The sequence below is a fragment of the Orcinus orca genome, chromosome 2 (assembly GCF_937001465.1).
Source record: "Orcinus orca chromosome 2, mOrcOrc1.1, whole genome shotgun sequence".
NCBI classification, from domain to species: Eukaryota; Metazoa; Chordata; class Mammalia; order Artiodactyla; family Delphinidae; genus Orcinus; species Orcinus orca.
In genome coordinates, this window is record NC_064560.1 from 55,457,159 (window position 1) to 55,473,726 (window position 16,568).

At 41.7% G+C, this 16,568-nt stretch overlaps 1 protein-coding gene and 1 non-coding gene across 14 annotated transcripts in view; one reads left to right on the forward strand and one right to left on the reverse strand.

The window, feature by feature from the left end:
- Positions 1-16,568, forward strand: part of TJP1 (tight junction protein 1) — a 343,097-nt gene that overhangs the window by 311,573 nt on the left and 14,956 nt on the right. For 11 of the 13 annotated variants that reach the window (XR_007475411.1, XM_049705658.1, XM_049705651.1 and 8 more), the window contains 12 exons: positions 859-967; positions 1,939-2,158; positions 2,440-2,624; positions 2,725-2,820; positions 6,106-6,188; positions 6,786-6,996; positions 7,297-7,397; positions 10,599-10,949; positions 11,275-11,514; positions 12,358-13,221; positions 13,370-13,467; positions 14,728-14,955. Coding sequence is in view for 12 of the 13 variants with exons in the window: in XM_049705658.1 (XP_049561615.1) it covers positions 859-967; positions 1,939-2,158; positions 2,440-2,624; positions 2,725-2,820; positions 6,106-6,188; positions 6,786-6,996; positions 7,297-7,397; positions 10,599-10,949; positions 11,275-11,514; positions 12,358-13,221; positions 13,370-13,467; positions 14,728-14,955 (2,786 nt within the window). In the remaining variant the exon portion in view is untranslated. The remainder of the gene's footprint in view (positions 1-858; positions 968-1,938; positions 2,159-2,439; positions 2,625-2,724; positions 2,821-6,105; positions 6,189-6,785; positions 6,997-7,296; positions 7,398-10,598; positions 10,950-11,274; positions 11,515-12,357; positions 13,222-13,369; positions 13,468-14,727; positions 14,956-16,568) is intronic. The other 2 variants (XM_049705656.1, XM_049705657.1) reach the window with 1 other exon arrangement.
- On the reverse strand, positions 5,713-5,785 carry TRNAK-CUU (transfer RNA lysine (anticodon CUU)). Its single transcript has one exon. It is a non-coding gene; the product is annotated as a tRNA-Lys (tRNA).

Sequence of the window (16,568 nt, forward strand, 5' to 3'; positions counted from 1 at the left end):
AGTCAGGGCATTGTCTCCTGACTCACTGGTTTCCACCTGACTTTGTGTTATGATTCCTCCAGATGATGTCTACATTTTCTCAAATACAACATGGATAATTAAACAGACCTGTTATTCTCTTACCTACCCCATATCCTGTTTGAAGTAATCGTACATCATTCAAAAAATATTTCTTAATAGTTTTTTTGTTGTTTCATATCATAAAGGTAGTACATGTAGAAAAAAAAATTTTTTTAATGCGGAAAATTTCCAGAAGATGAGTAGAAGAAAATCTACCTGTAATCCTGCACATAGTCACTGGGGACATTTTGATAAGTTACATTTTGGTCCTTAGGAGCGTCTAATATTAAACATTGATTTGGCAGACACTGAGCTTACACCATACAGATGCTCTTACAGAGATGGCACAATGCATGCACTCTTTCTTTTTAATCTTGTTTCCTTTTGATTTCTTTTTCAGAGCCTAGTAAAAAGTAGGGCTCTATTATACATTCATAGAACTTATAATTTAAAATTTTAAATCCCGAGATTTTGCAATAATAATAAACAGTTGGAATTAGAAGTTGTCTTTTTTGGTCTGAATTGGTTGGATTTTGCAGTGCATGATCTCTAATGTCGGGATGCATTGTGACTACTCTTTAAGTGACTTTACACCTTCACTCACTTTATTTACTTGGTTCCTGCTTGTTTTAAATTAGGGTATATTCTTTTCTCCAAAGTAAAATGAAAATTTTCACTTTTGAAGATGTGATATTTTCAAATTAGATAAACTCTGGATATATTTGTTTCCTGCATAGATAAATGTTTTTATAATCTTAAAATATGACCAGTAGTAATTTGTGAAATGTATTTTAACAGGTAAACAATGTAGACTTCACAAATATCATAAGAGAAGAAGCTGTCCTTTTTCTACTTGACCTCCCAAAAGGAGAAGAAGTGACCATATTGGCTCAGAAGAAGAAGGATGGTGAGATACTGTCAGAATATTGAGAAAATAAACCTGGAGAAGTTTGAGGACTTAAATAGGAATTTTAATTGTAATGTTTTTAATAAATCAAAGTTAAGTGATAAATGAATTTGTTAATCTCACAGATTTTGCTTATTTTGTCATTTAGGGGCACACAGTCTTACACTGTGCTTGTTAACACAGCACAGTAATAGGACCAGCCAACCTTTCTGGCGTTCTATTGAAGTAGAGTGCCATCTGCACGGAAAAATCCTATAGTATTCCACACAAAAGTGCATATGGGTAGCTTCTGAATTTTGTATTCATGTTTTCTAAGCAATATACTCTGATGTTTGTTAGCATTAATTCAAGGGAATGCCTGATTTTCTCTGTGATTAAGCAGATACATTTTCATTTAGAACAGGGTTTCTCAAGCTTGTCACTGTTGATGTTTTGAACCAAATAATTCTTTGTTGTAAAGGCTATCCCGTGTGTTTTAGGCTGTTTAAAAGCATCCTTCCCTCTGCTCACTAAGTGTCCGTAGCACACACACCTCCTTTCAACACACAATTGCAACTATCAAAAATGTCTCCATGTATGCCAGCTCTTCCATGGGGGGAACAGAATTGCCCTCATTTGAGAACCACTCATTTAGAAAATGGGACATAGATGAGGTTTGCAGGGGCTGCAGCGAAATTAAGTTAGATGATTTAAATAGAAAGCATGTGTGGCTTTGGACAAGTTGCTTGATCTGTATCTGCAGTAGTTTCCTCATTTGTGAAATGGAAGTGCTAAGAGTTCCCATTTCGTGAGATAATGATGATGTCCACAAGACAGAATACTTCGTAATTAGTAAGGAGCCACCGTTTGTTGGAAACTGTTGTTTTTGTTATTGTTGATATTATCAATAGAATCTTCACGTAATGTATTCTCTTTAGATTAATATCTTTTCCCACTAGTTACTGATAATTTTTTGTTTTGATTCCTTTTAGTTTATCGTCGCATCGTAGAATCAGATGTAGGAGATTCTTTCTATATTAGAACTCATTTTGAATATGAAAAGGAATCTCCCTATGGACTTAGTTTTAACAAAGGAGAGGTGTTCCGTGTTGTGGATACTTTGTACAACGGAAAACTGGGCTCTTGGCTTGCTATTCGAATTGGCAAAAATCATAAGGAGGTAGAACGAGGCATCATCCCTAATAAGAACAGGTATGAATGTTTGGATACTTCTTACAGAACAAATTAAGGAAATGATGACAATATTTCAGTCCCACTGGGAAATTTTGGTAACGTAAAGAATTAATTTTCACTGTATTTACCATATCTAAAACTGACTTAGTTGTATAAACTCCTTTATTTTAGTTTAACCATTAAGATTTAAACTGCATGTGAAGTTCTATCCAGTGTTTTGACATTTTGTTTCACTATAAGTCTTTCTCCATTTTGTTTTTAAAATACCCTTATTTTTATTTTTGTCTTTTCTTGTCCAGAGCTGAGCAGTTAGCCAGTGTACAGTACACACTTCCAAAGACGGCAGGAGGAGACCGCGCCGACTTCTGGAGATTCCGAGGTCTGCGTAGCTCTAAGAGAAATCTGCGCAAGAGCAGAGAAGATTTGTCAGCCCAGCCGGTTCAGACAAAGTTCCCAGCATATGAGAGAGTTGTTCTTCGAGAAGGTAGTCTCTTTTCTACAGATGAACCTAATACCTTTTAATGTCAGTTTGCCTAAGAAAGAAGAAGTATAAACTGTGCTATTTTTCATTTGAATCTCCCCAGCTGGATTTCTGAGGCCTGTAACTATCTTTGGACCAATAGCTGATGTTGCCAGAGAAAAGCTGGCCAGAGAAGAACCAGATATTTATCAGATTGCAAGTAAGTAGTCTCCATACGGACTTCAGATGAGATTGAGCGTGTTTCTTTACTAATTACTTCTCTAAAGGGTGGGTCTGATCCATTCACTTAATAGAAATAACACTTTTTGTAAGTGAACATTTGCAATTGACCCCATGAGGGAAACCTGAGTGACTGTGTCTGTGCTCTGCCAGTTCCCTTTCATAAGAAAAAGAATCACCATTTATGAGAATCTCTTAGCACACAGTCTTGTTTAATCCTGACAGTATCCCATGGGGCGGGTGTCAGAATGTCCAGCTGAAGCTGGGCGAGTTGAGCTGTAGGGTGGTTGTGACGGAGACCACCGCCCCGCCTCTTTAGTTGGGGTGTCATGATGACACCCAGCTAATGAGTCACACACTTGGCTCTGAACCCAGCTCTTTCTGGCTCCAGCCCAGTGCTTTCAGTCATTAAGCAAACAAATACTCAGATATGTCAGAAGAGTAATAAAAGCATGATTCATGCTATTGCTTATTGCAGACAGATATAGTAGGTTAGTATTAAATATAAATATCGAGGAAGTAGTGCTTTAAATGCTTACAGATTTTGCTTGCAGATTCTTTCATCGTTTCATTATTTTAGCTATTATGGTAGTTTAAATACACAGACTTAGTTATGATCACTTAGGCTTGCTTTAAGTTATTTGTATCGTCCGTTTCAAATTTATATTTTACTAATACAAAGGGTGCAGAAATCTGTCCATATTTTGTTTGCTTTGTCTGTCCATATTACGCTTTGCTTTTGTTTTGCAAAGGATTTAAATACTCAAGAATATAGCTTTTTCCATATATATGCTGAATTTCTTAGACAGAATTACCAAAGATAGGAAGGAATGACCCAAGACACGAGCACTCCTGGCTGCTGCTGTGTAACTTTGGCTGCTTCCAGAGGGTTGTGCAGCTGTTGTTCCTGCTGGCACTATAAACTCCCAAGTGCTGATTTAATATTATATATATTGCTTTTCATTTGGTTGCTGGTGAAGTTGAATGAGGATATTTTCTGAAACTCAGAAGATTTGCAGACAAATGATAGTAAAATTTGGGCAATTTAGAAAATGTTCATTTCTGATTCATCACTCAGTTTGTTAGTCTTTTCAGAAGAGATCTTTTTTTGGTCATTGCTTATAGATAACATTTTGCCTGAAGAAGTTGATACGTATAGATACCACCTGTAACCAAACTTAGGGCTTTTAAATTTAGGAAAAGCAAGTGTGAAGACTTAGAAAGCTCTGTCTTGAGGACTAATTGGTTGATTAATTGGGTTTACTCTACAACCAGACTCTTACGAAAGGGATTCAGATCTCTTAGTTGTGTATCCTATTTGAATCTAACGAGAGTATTTTGAGTTTAGAGACTAGTAGCATTTTCTCCACCCAGAACCTCCCAGTTGATCTCCCTCCGTCGTTCTCCCATGTCCACCAGATTGGAGATTGGCCCTGCTATCTCGCGATGGCCTTGTTCTCCCAGATCGTCCCCTTGTCCCTCAGCCTGACCTCTGAACTTCCATGTCTCTGTCTTTGTCTGATCTGAACAACCAGAGCTCTAACTTCTGAGCTTTCCTGTGACCAGAGTCTCAGACATCGCTGTGCCTTTTCGGTGAAAGCCTTCATGTCAGTGGACCTCTGAGACGCGTGGTTAGAAATCAGCCCAAGCTGCCTTGGCGTGTTCCGCGCCAGGAGGGAGGCACAGATTGCCATTGTGAAAGCACAGGCTGTGTCATAGTCACAAGTTACAGCCTTCTCTGCTCCCAAGTCCCCTTCTGCTGATGTGAAAAGAGGTCCCTAACCCAGGACTCCCCAGCCAGTCTGCTGTAGTTGTTGCTGCTGAGTGTGGGCCTGCCCGGGTATTGAGCAGCCCTCTGCGGCCGGGCGGGCCCTGCTGTGGGGAGGCCTCCTCAGGGTATCTGTGTGCCATACAGACAGAACCATTGCCACTCACATGCCACAATGTGAAAAAGGTTTGCAGACAGTGCCATGCCAGGCCACACTGGAGCAAAAGAAAAAGGGAAATCCCTATATACATGTTTTTATATATATATTATATATATTTTTTTAATGGCTGTTTTTTCCAGAACATGAAAATAGTTGGAAAATTTTTGAAGACATGAGTATTAAAACTGACATTATTTTAAATTTAAATATTTTATTTAGACCAAACACATAACTTATAATTTTACCTTTCTGGTTTTAATGGAAGCAAATTTATCAATATTATTTTGTAAATCTACATTTTTTTAAGCTTATTTTCAATTGAGAGAATTGCCATATTTGGCTGTTTCTCTTGACCAAGTGACAGTCCTAAATAATTTTTGCTCACGTTCCACTTACTGATTCTTTTCTTTTAAATAATTAATTAATTAATTAATTAGGCTGCATCAGGTTTTAGTTGCATCACGTGAGCTTTTCGTTGTGGCATGCCGGCTTCTCTCTAGTTGGGGCATGCAGGCTCTAGAGCACGCAGGCTTAGTTGCCCCGTGGCATGTGGGGTCTTAGTTCCCCAACCAGGGATTGAACCCACGTCCCCTACATTGCAGGGCGGATTCTTAACCACTGGACCATCAGGGAAGTCCCTCCACTTACTGATTCTATTTAAAATGTTCATTTTGAAGTATTTATTTTGCTTCTGTGAACATATTGCATCCAAATATTGTTGGACTTCTGAGGTTTGGGGGCACTCCCTTGAATTTTGCAGCGGGGTGAGTGGCCCACTTGCTTTTAAAAAAAAAAAAAAACTATTTACTTACCTACCTACCTACCTACTCATTCATTTGGCTGTGCTGCGTCTTAGTTGTGGCGTGCAGAATCTTCATTGTGACATGTAGGATCTTTAGTTGGGGCATGTGGGCTCTTAGTTGCGTCATGCATGTGGGATCTAGTTCCCTGACCAGGGATTGAACCTGGGCCCCCTGCATCAAGAGCACAGAGTCTTAGCCACTGGACCACCAGGGAAGTTCTCCCCCTTGCCGTCTGATCCCAGCAGTGTTGGAAGCATTGATGTAACCCGGGGTTCTCAGCCAGGGTGGGTCTGTCCCAGAGACGACATTTGGCCACAGTTCTGTTTGTCGCCGTGGGAGCAAAAGGGAGGTGGGGGGCTGCTACTGACATCCAGTGGGTGGAGGCCAGAAATGCTGCTCAATAGGCCGTGGTGCACGGGAAGCCCCCACAACTACACGTCATGGAGCCCAGCGTTTCATTATGCCCAGCAGTTGAGAAACTGACCTAACCAGTGGAAATTTGGTGTTTTGTTTTTGTCCTGACTGCATGACTAGAAAGTGAACCTCGAGATGCTGGAACTGACCAACGGAGCTCTGGTATTATTCGCCTTCATACAATAAAGCAAATAATAGATCAAGTAAGTTATTAGAAATTGACCCGTTTCATTGTAAGCTGTGAATTTTGTGTTTCTCAGTGGGATGGGTTTGGTTAAACTGAAAGTAGAAGGTAGTTTTTCTAAAGTTATTACTGGTATACCGTAAGTAAATTATCGAGACATTAAAATAATCACTTTCAATGGAACGGTAGTACGTGCCTGAAAAGATGAGCTTTCATTACCACAAAAGAGTATACAGTGTTCACATATGTCGATAGACTTGATACCGCATCAGGACAATTCAGGTTGCACTTTGATATTTATATGTTAGGAATGTGTTGCTACTCACAAGGCCATATCAGGAACATTAAATTGTTACACTTATTTTCACTCTCTGCTTGCAAGTATTTGGGCTATCTTAAAAGTGAGCTAGTTAAAACTTTTTTTTAAATTGGACTAGAAATTATATTGCATTAACTTCTGAGTACACCTTTTTCTAATGTGTGCTCCTGAGACATTTTGGAGCACAGTTAAACGTCCATTCCCATTGGAATGTAGTCTTAGCTGTGACTTTCTGAAGGTGATGCTTCTTAGTTACCGTGTCTTGCGTCCTTGTTTATTTTTTTCTTGTGTCTTCAGGATAAACATGCTTTATTGGATGTAACACCAAATGCAGTTGATCGTCTGAATTATGCCCAGTGGTATCCAATTGTAGTGTTCCTTAACCCTGATTCTAAGCAAGGTGTGAAAACAATGAGGATGAGGTTATGTCCAGAATCTAGGAAAAGCGCCAGGAAATTATATGAGCGGTCTCATAAACTTCGTAAAAATAATCACCATCTTTTTACAAGTGAGTATATTAAAGGCCTTCTTTCAGCTTACAGTGTCTATGCAACAATATGTGGGCAAAAATGTTGTGTTGTTCAAATATTAAAACTCATATAACCTTTGCCTGTTACGCTTGTTGTTGTGTTAATGGCTGCTGTTGATTGAAAGAAATGGTTCAGTGCCAAAATAGACATTTCCAGAGGTGTGTCCTCAATACTATCTGTCAGATAACTCAGTAGTGGTGACTGAACTCTAAGCAATGGTTGAGTGAATTCTGACTTTTGCTGTGTTGTAATCATAGAACAATGTTATCTATTTGCAGCTACAATTAATTTAAATTCAATGAATGACGGTTGGTATGGTGCATTGAAAGAAGCAATTCAGCAACAACAGAACCAGTTGGTGTGGGTTTCTGAGGGAAAGGTAAGAAATTTCCTGTTTTTAACCCATTTGATAAATTATATAACTAATCAGAGAAGCTTTTGAGTCACCATTGTTTTCTAATTGGATCAACTTATTAAAGTAATTTGGGGCATTAGCTTTTAGGTTTTTATAATTTGTAAGGGTTATGAAAGTTGTTTTTGATAGTAGAAGATTCTGAAGTTTCTCTCCCCACTGAATTACCTACCATTCAGTGGTATTCTCAGAGAATTCTCAGAGGGTAACTTAAAAGAGCAGGGTTGAGTTCTGACTCTGCCCCTGTCTGACTGAGGAATGACTTTGAACCTGGCTTCTGTTTCTTCCTCTGGAAACAAGGGGAATGGGTGGGCTAGATGAGTGGTCCCCAAAGTGCTGTGCTCAGCATGTGAGATCCAGGACTGGCCCTGAAGAAGAGGCACTCTGAAGGCAAGGAATGGTTGGGGACCACCGTGCTGCAAACCAAGCGCCCTGGAGCAGCACAGTACCCACCAGCATGGTGATGGCTCTGAGAGGTCTGAAGTAAAGGACTTACTTTGCTACTTTAAGCATTTCCCTAAATCCTTACCTAAGGAATTTTTTTTCACTCAGCACCTGTTAACATTCTTAAAACGTACTGAAAATGTTAGACAAAGCAATACATCCTTTTGGCTTTGAATTTTGATTTTATAAAGATTAAAATAACTACTTTCTGTTGTTAAGTCTTTCTGGTCTTTTAGCAGTTCTTGATGGGAAAGTCCTGTTTATTTTGTTGGGAGAGATAATAATTTTCTCAAAGTATACAGTTAAAAGAATCTTTTGTTTTAAATGTCTTTTACCTTCAGATCAACACAATATTAATATATTTTAGTTGCTAGGGAAGATTGAGAATATCTGTTCTCTTATTTTGTTTTTTGTATTTCCTTGTCGGCTTGGTTTTTGTTGTGTTTTGCCCCTGCATGGCCCCTCCTTTCCTCTGCCTGGCTATGGCCCCAGGTGCTGTGGCCGTGCATGCTGCATGCTTAGAACCCCCGTGCCCCTCACCCAGAAAACCTCTGCCAAGAAGAGATGTTGAAATGCTGACATCTAGAGGTAGTGTCTGCTGCTCCCACCTGTGGTCCTGTGTCAGAACCATGCCTTTTCTCCTCAGTACCACTCTGGGCGGTGGACCGTACACATGAGAACCTGAGACCACTTTGAGTAACTGACATATCAGCCGGGACGCTTTATAGACAGAGGCAGGTAGAATAAACTCACTACACCACTTTATACGACACACTGTTACTAATTCTTAACTCTTGTGGCATTTGATTAAAAGGATTACCGTCCTCTCCATACTAATCTTCTATGACAACACAGTTCTGCCAGCAGCCTTGGTCAGGTAGAATGTTAATAGCTTTCACTGGTGATTTTTCTTTTTTTTTTTTTTGCGGTATCACTGGTGATTTTTGAAATAATATTAGTTTATAAATGCACAAGGTATACATGTCTACCTATCTGAGAGGTTTTTTAAATCCACAAATCTTAATTTTCTGTGATTTCTTTGATACTATTGTGTGCTTCCTTTCTTTGCTTGGATTTTAAAATGAAGGTCTAGCTCTCCCAGCTTTTTGTGTGAGGAAAATAGGTCATCTCAATTAATTTTATTAACTTTATTAATAGGTCTAATAGGTCATTTACTATTAGAATAGATTGATGCATTTTGTAAATCAGAAAACGTGTTACAATTTAAATCAAGTTTGATTTATGCCCCCCTTCCATTCAAGTATATTTTCTCCAAATAGATTCTTAAACTAAAACCACTTCATTTCACATCGACTCTCCTGAGCTAACTACTTTGATCTGATTGCTAGGAAGAGTTCCTTTTTGCAGTTTCTGTGACAGGCTTGTATGTTCCCTATTAAACCAAGAAAAATCATCCGGAGGCTTTCTTAACATGTAAGCATATGTCATTTCTGGTTCAGAGCACTCCTGGTTCTTGCTCACTTCTGCATTTCATACCACTGCAAAAGCTGAGCAGGTTAGTGAGTTGAGTTGTTCTTCCCCAGGGCCTTAAATACTTCCCTGGCTGGCTCCTGGGTTATAGTCTTCCAGACCCCGCGAGTCAGAGATCAAAGTAGATAGCAAGAAGGTTTCAAGCCATTGAGATTTCAGTGGGAGAGACTCTGCCGGAACATAGAGCATAGCCCTAGTGCGCTCACTCTCCAAACCAGGCAGGTGATCTGTTGAAAGCCAGAGTCATGGAAGGCTGGTCTTTCCCATTAAGGGAGGGCTCAGGGTCAGGCTGTTGCAGAGCCAGGATTGGGACTGTGGGGGAAGCACCATTCAGGCGGCTCGAGCCTTGTTTATCCTTCAGTCCATGCCGTCAGAATTCTGGGTTCTGGATCCTCCAGCTCTCGTGCCTCTCTGGGTGCAGGGTCCAGGCATGGTCTTCCAGGACTGTTGTGTGTAATACGGGCACTAGCTTCAAATTAGTATCCATGACAGCCTGTTGACTGCAGCACTGTACTTCCCTTTCCCTCAAATACTTCTGTTCTTTCTGGTCTGCTCAGAAGATAATCAGTGCAGACTGAAGGCTAACTCAGCTCTTAATTGTCTGTAAAAGAGAGTCATAACTGCATTTCCCTCTCTGCATCCATCTGTGAAGAATAATTTTTAAAAGTTCTTAGTTTAATTAGGCAACCAGCACTTAGATGATGCTTTTCCGTTGTGTTTTATAAAGCTCTAGGGCCAAATACCAAGTTTTTTAAGAAGCTGTTTTCTTAATATATAGATTTTATATATACATAAACTCTTGTTCAGCTTGAACTGTGGCGTTTATTTTCCTGGTTATTCTCACGTGCGCTGTTCTGTCAGTCACTGTGTCTTTGTTTCTGTGAGCTTGGTCTGGCAGCACTCTCCCTCTTCACCCTCCTCTGGGCTGACAAGCTAGTGACTGACTAGGTTTCAAAATCAGAGTGGGGCCAGGGCTCCTTCGCTGTCTTCTGGGGCTTTGTCACGGCCGGCCAGCCGACATTCCACTCATCCAAGCCCTTCAGATCTCAAAGGATGCTCTGCGTGTCTGCATGTGTGCTTGTACTATCTTCTTGACCTTTCCTCACCAGAAGTTTCAAGAAACAGATGTGATTTCTGCAAAGAAAAGTATCCTTTTCAGTCTCCCTTGTAAAATAAAGGCCATCTCTTAAAGAACTACTGAATAAATTTTTAATTTACTTCTATTTGACCCAGGCGGATGGTGCTACAAGTGATGACCTTGATTTGCATGATGATCGTCTGTCCTACCTGTCAGCCCCAGGTAGTGAATACTCAATGTATAGCACGGACAGTAGACATACTTCTGACTATGAAGATACAGATACAGAAGGCGGGGCCTACACTGATCAAGAACTAGATGAGACTCTTAATGATGAGGTGGGGACTCCCCCGGAGTCTGCCATTACACGGTCCTCTGAGCCTGTCAGAGAGGATTCCTCTGGAATGCATCATGACCACCAGACATATCCTACTTACTCACCACAAGCGCAGCCACAGCCAGTTCATAGAATAGACTCCCCTGGACTTAAGACAGCCTCTCAACAGGTAAGCAGCAAGCATTCAACGTTTTGCAGTTAGAGGTGCATTGTTAAAGTCTAGGATATGGTGATTGAATTAAAAATATATTGTCCTTTCTCCAGATTAAGAATTAATCTTTAATTTCAACTTGAGAATACCAAGGACTTAATTCTAAACTTTGTGTGTTTATCTTAGACAGCAGTATATTGAAATTTTAAAAATTCAGGACATGAGGTCATAGTTTTGTTATTCAGCACACTTAAAATGTATGTCTATCAACCACTATAAATGGAAGTGGGAAGTTAGCAGTAAACAGAAACACTATATTTAAAATATTTTAAACACTTCACAGAAAGCAGAAGCCTCATCTCCAGGCCCTTACCTTTCGCCTGAAACAAACCCAGCATCATCAACCTCTGCTGTTAATCCTAATGTAAACTTAACTAATGTCAGACTGGAGGAGCCCACCCCAGCTCCTTTCACCTCTGACTCACCACAAGCTGATTCTTTAAGAGCACCACGCACTGAGGCAGCTCACATAATGCTAAGAGGTCAAGAGCCATCATTGTCGTCGCATGTAGATCCAGCAAAGGTACCTGTGCTGCAGTGTTGCGCTAATCTGTTGCTCTCCATCAGTCTAGCACATGATTGTGTTTGCTTTGCCCTTTACGTGTTCCTTTTGCTTTTTACTGTGGGCTTATGCACCATACTGTTTTCAAATCAGTACAAATCATTTCGGTTCTATAATTTGCATGGCTTCCAGTGATATACTGATTATTTTAAAATAGGCCTTTTAATTGGGATTGGTACTTAATATTTTTATTATTTTTTAATGTTTGGCTTTCAGAATCTTCCAGAATTTCTTTCTTTCTTTTTTCTTTTTATTTTTTTAAACATCTTTATTGGAGTATAATTGCTTTACAATGTTGTATTAGTTTCTGCTGTATAACAAAGTGAATCAGCTATATGTGTATATATATATATCCCCATATCCCCTCCCTCTTGCGTCTCCCTCCCACCCTCCCTATCCCACCCCTCTAGGTGGTCAGAATTTCTTAATCTATAGTTCAGACCCATTTTAAACTTCTTTATGTTTTATAAATTATGGTGTCCATAAATTTTCTTTTTGATTTTATTTTCAGTGTCCAAATCAAGTGGAATCAACAGTTCAGTGCATTAATTTTCTACTAAACTTAATAATTAAAAAGTTAAAGTATCTTTAACTCACTTTTCATTTAGTATGCTGAAAAGTAAAAGCCCCTACTTGCATTGTAAAGTTTGAGCTTCACTTAAACTGGCTTTCTCCACTAATCTGTTTCTGTCCTGGTAATAAATGGTAGAACATGCCATTTTTACATATTAAATCATAGTTTGTCTTAAAATAGACTAGAATTTGAAACAAGCCTGTGTCCTTACGCGTGGATTTTTTATACAGGTATATAGGAAGGATCCCTATCCTGAGGAAGTGATGAGACAGAACCATGTTTTGAAGCAGCCAGCTGTTGCTCACCCAGGGCAGAGGCTAGACAAGGAGCCCAGTCTGAGCTATGAGCCTCAGCCCCCATACGCAGAGAGACAGGCCAGCAGGGACCTGGAGCAGCCTGCCTACAGATATGACTCCTCAAACTACACGGACCAGTTTCCTCGAAACTACGACCATCGTCTGCGCTATGACGACCGCATCCCTGCGTATGAGGAGCAGTGGTCCTATTATGATGACAAACAGCCGTACCAGCCCCGGCCTTCTTTTGATAATCAGCACCCGCGAGACCTGGACTCCAGACAGCATCCCGAGGAGTCCTCAGAACGAGGGTATTTCCCACGTTTCGAGGAGCCAACCCCTCTGTCCTATGAAAGCCGACCGCGCTACGACCCGCCACTCAGGACCTCCACCCTGCGGCACGAAGAGCAGCCCGCTCCTGGGTTTGACGTGCATGGGAGGTACAGGCCAGACGCGCAGCCCTACTCCTCCACAGGCCCCAAGGCGTCCGAGCCTAAGCAGTATTTTGACCAGTACTCACGGAGTTATGAGCAGGTCCCGCCCCAAGGCTTCACCTCCAAAGCAGGCCCGGGCCACTACGAGCCTCTCCACGGTGCTGCCCTTGTCCCGCCTCAGCACAAGCCGGAAGTGCCGCCCGCAAGTACCAAACCACTGCCTCCACCCCCAGCTCTGGTCGAGGAAGAGGAAGACCCAGCGATGAAGCCACAGTCAGTGCTCACCAGAGTGAAAATGTTTGAAAACAAAAGGTCTGCATCAGTGGAGAGCAAGAAGGATGAAAACCATAACTCTGGTTTCAAGGTAAATACGTGATTGTGTCTCCTGCCTCACGTTCAGAGCACATTCAGTGACTGTTGTGCGTAACGCTTCATAATGTTCCCTCCCCCTTAAACGAGGCCTGTTTTCTCATGATCTCTCCCTGAGGCTCGTGTGTCTTATTTTTCTGCAGCCTCCAGAGGTCACGTCTAAACCTGCAGGTGCTCCCGTCCTAGGTCCTAAAGCCCCTGCTCAGAATCAGCTCATTGAACACGACAGAACACTGCACAGGTGGGTGCTTTGCAGGCTTGTGGCCTACAACTGACTGAGAGTGTGGCCCTCTTACTAGAGAGGAGGCGGGGAAGGCAGAGGTCTCCCTTGTCCTTAGGTGAACTCCTCCAGCTTTTGCAGTTAAAACAGTGGTCCTAGAAGGAAAAGTAAACAGCTTTATGTATTATACCTTCTGTAACACATCTTTGTTATTCTTTCAGTTAACAAATCTTTCGAACACATATTTCTCTAGCAAATGGCTAAAGTACAGTTTTTAAAGCCCTAATAACTTGTGGACTGTGTTTTTTAGTTTAATAGTGCTTTTGGACATGCAAACTGTTAGTTTTTAGGGGTGAGGAAACAGACTCAGATAGCTATGAGATAACTAAACTTAATCCTTTAGAAAGCGCCAGGAGGGATGAAGCTGAGGCTGACAGGAGTTGCTGGGAGAGGAACCCGCCAGCTGTGCTCTTAGCTGTGGCCTGATTTGGCTGCTGCTAAGTTGATGGGCTGCATTTGAATACAGTTCTTTGGCCTAATATGTTTCATTCGCTTATATTTGTGCTTGTAATAAAGAGGAACTACTGTCTAACATGTACATTTTCCTCTGATTTTAATGTCTGTTGCTCTTCATGAAAATGTAAACTACTGTGATGTCTCCTTTAGCTGGGATCACTAGCAAATAAGCTCTTCTACACAGAGTAAACATGTACTAACTGAAAGCTTAGCCCCCCCTTCTTGGTGTGAAACGTATTTAAGTTTATCCATTTTTGATGCGGAGTTTCTGGAATTTGCTAACTAGGGCCTATGTAACAGTGCCTTAATTTGCTGATAATGTACTTTCTTCGCCACGTGCTTCCTGTGTCCTCTGGAACTTTGGACATGTCGAGCTCTTTCCTTATATGAGGATCATTTATTGATCCTGCTGTAAAGTTCTTCAGCTCTCGGTTTTTATTGTTGCTGACGATGATGGTGCATGTACTTGAGGAAGCCCTCCACTGTCTGGCTTACTTTTCTTTTTCTGATGAGCTGCTTCTAACGAGGTCACTATCAAGCTCAATAGATAGGTTGTGTTTAGGACTCACGGGCCAGGAGAGTGTTGCCATCGAGTATAATGTATGAGGACACGGGACTGGGAATGTCCACCTTGACTGCTGCACTGCTCAGCCAGATCCTGAGTAACCACAGCAGTCAGTGGAAGGTCAAGGTGAAACTTACGTATTCCATTTTATTTGTCATATTAACTTCTCAAAAGTTGTTCCATTTACCATTCATTATCAGGATCCCCGAACCGCAAAAACCTCAAATGAAGCCGCCTGAAGACATTGTTCGGTCAAATCATTATGATCCTGAGGAAGATGAAGAATACTATCGAAAACAGCTCTCCTACTTTGATCGAAGAAGTTTTGAGAGCAAGCCTTCTGCACATGTCCCTGCCAGCCACCTCTCAGAGCCCGCCAAGCCGGTTCATTCTCAGAGTCAGCCACAGTTTTCTAGTTACTCTTCCAAGTGAGTTATTTTGTTTAAGACTTACCTTTTAAAAATAAGATGAAACATAAAGTGCAGTTAATCACACAAAGTTCAGTGTGTGTGTGCGCGTGCGCGCGCGCGTGTGTGTGTGTGTGTGTGTGTGTGTGTGTGTATTGTTTTGTTTTTTGGCCTTGCTGCTTGGCATGCGAGATTTTAGTTCCCTGACCAGGGATCAAACCCTTGCCCCTGCAGTGGAAGTGCAGAGTCCTAACCACTGGACTGCCAGGGAAGTCCTAAGTTCAGTATATTTTGAAGGAAAATAGTTAGCTATGTAATACATGACTTCTGTAGGCTCTTAGCATTTCAGCAGTGTGTGTTCTATCTAGCTCTGGGATGTGTGTTTTTTGTTCTTAAACTCTAGCGTCAGCTATGTAAATTTTTTGCATTAAAAATATGTTAAAATCAAAGGATTTTGAAATCAAAGCGTTTTGAGGTAAGAGAGGATAAACGGTTAAGACCCTGATTTTTAAGAGTCTCTCCCTTCTGTGCAGCACACGTTCTCATCCTTCTCTTCTGTTTGTTTTTTAAAAATAAAAGTAGGGTTAGGGCTTCCGTGGTGGCGCAGTGGTTGAGAGTCCACCTGCCGATGCAAGGGACACGGGTTTGTGGCCCGGTCCGGGAGGATCCCACATGCCACAGAGCGGCTGGGCCCTTGAGCCATGGCCGCTGAGCCTGCGTGTCCGGAGCCTGTGCTCCACAATGGGAGAGGCCACAACAGTGAGAGGCCTGCGTACCGGAAAAAAAAAAAAAAAAAGTAGGGTTGTGTTGGGGAGTGACATTGAGGGACGATACTAAAGAGTTTTTAAAATTTTTTTTCCAAGTCAAGAGAAAACTTGTCGTTTATTATTGTTTGAGCTTGAGGAGACTTTAGAGATTTCTGGTCTAGCTGTAAACATGAGGAACCCAAGCTCCAGCGAGGGGCTGTGACAGGGGCAGAGCTAGGAGTGAGCCCCAGGTTCCTGCTGTCTTTTTCCTGTCTGTGCTGCTCCCTTCTGTTTGCTTGTCTACTGGGTTTTTTGGTTTTCTTTCTTGTGTGTTTTGTTGGGGTACAAACTACAAACCCACATGTGCCCGTGTGAGTTTGTATCCCGTTCTGGTTCTGCCACTGGTTGAGCCCTGACTAATGGTGAATTTGGTTCTGAGAGTGGAGTATAAACACACACAGGCACAGGTGGGTTCATACTTGAGCAGAACAGGCCCACAGAATGGAAGTAGATGTGGATTTATTACAAGGGATTCGTTTACACAGTTGTGGGGCCAGGCTGAGCAAGTCCTAAGTCTGCAGGGCAGGAAGGGAAATGCCTAGTGGTCTCGGAGCTCAGGGAAGCTGTTAACTCCTCTTGAGAAGGGCCCATCTAGATAATCTCCCTAGGGATACCCGTATTAGTGTTTGAGTGAATAACTGGGACTGTAGTTCTGCGTAGCCAAGATGAGACATTAAAAAGCAACCACAGGGCTTCCCTGGTGGCGCAGTGGTAGAGAGTCCGCCTGCCAATGCAGGGGACACGGGTTCGTGCCCCGGTCCGGGAAGATCCCACATGCCGCAGAGCGGCTGGGCCCGTGAGCCACGGCCGCTGAGCCTGCGCGTCCGG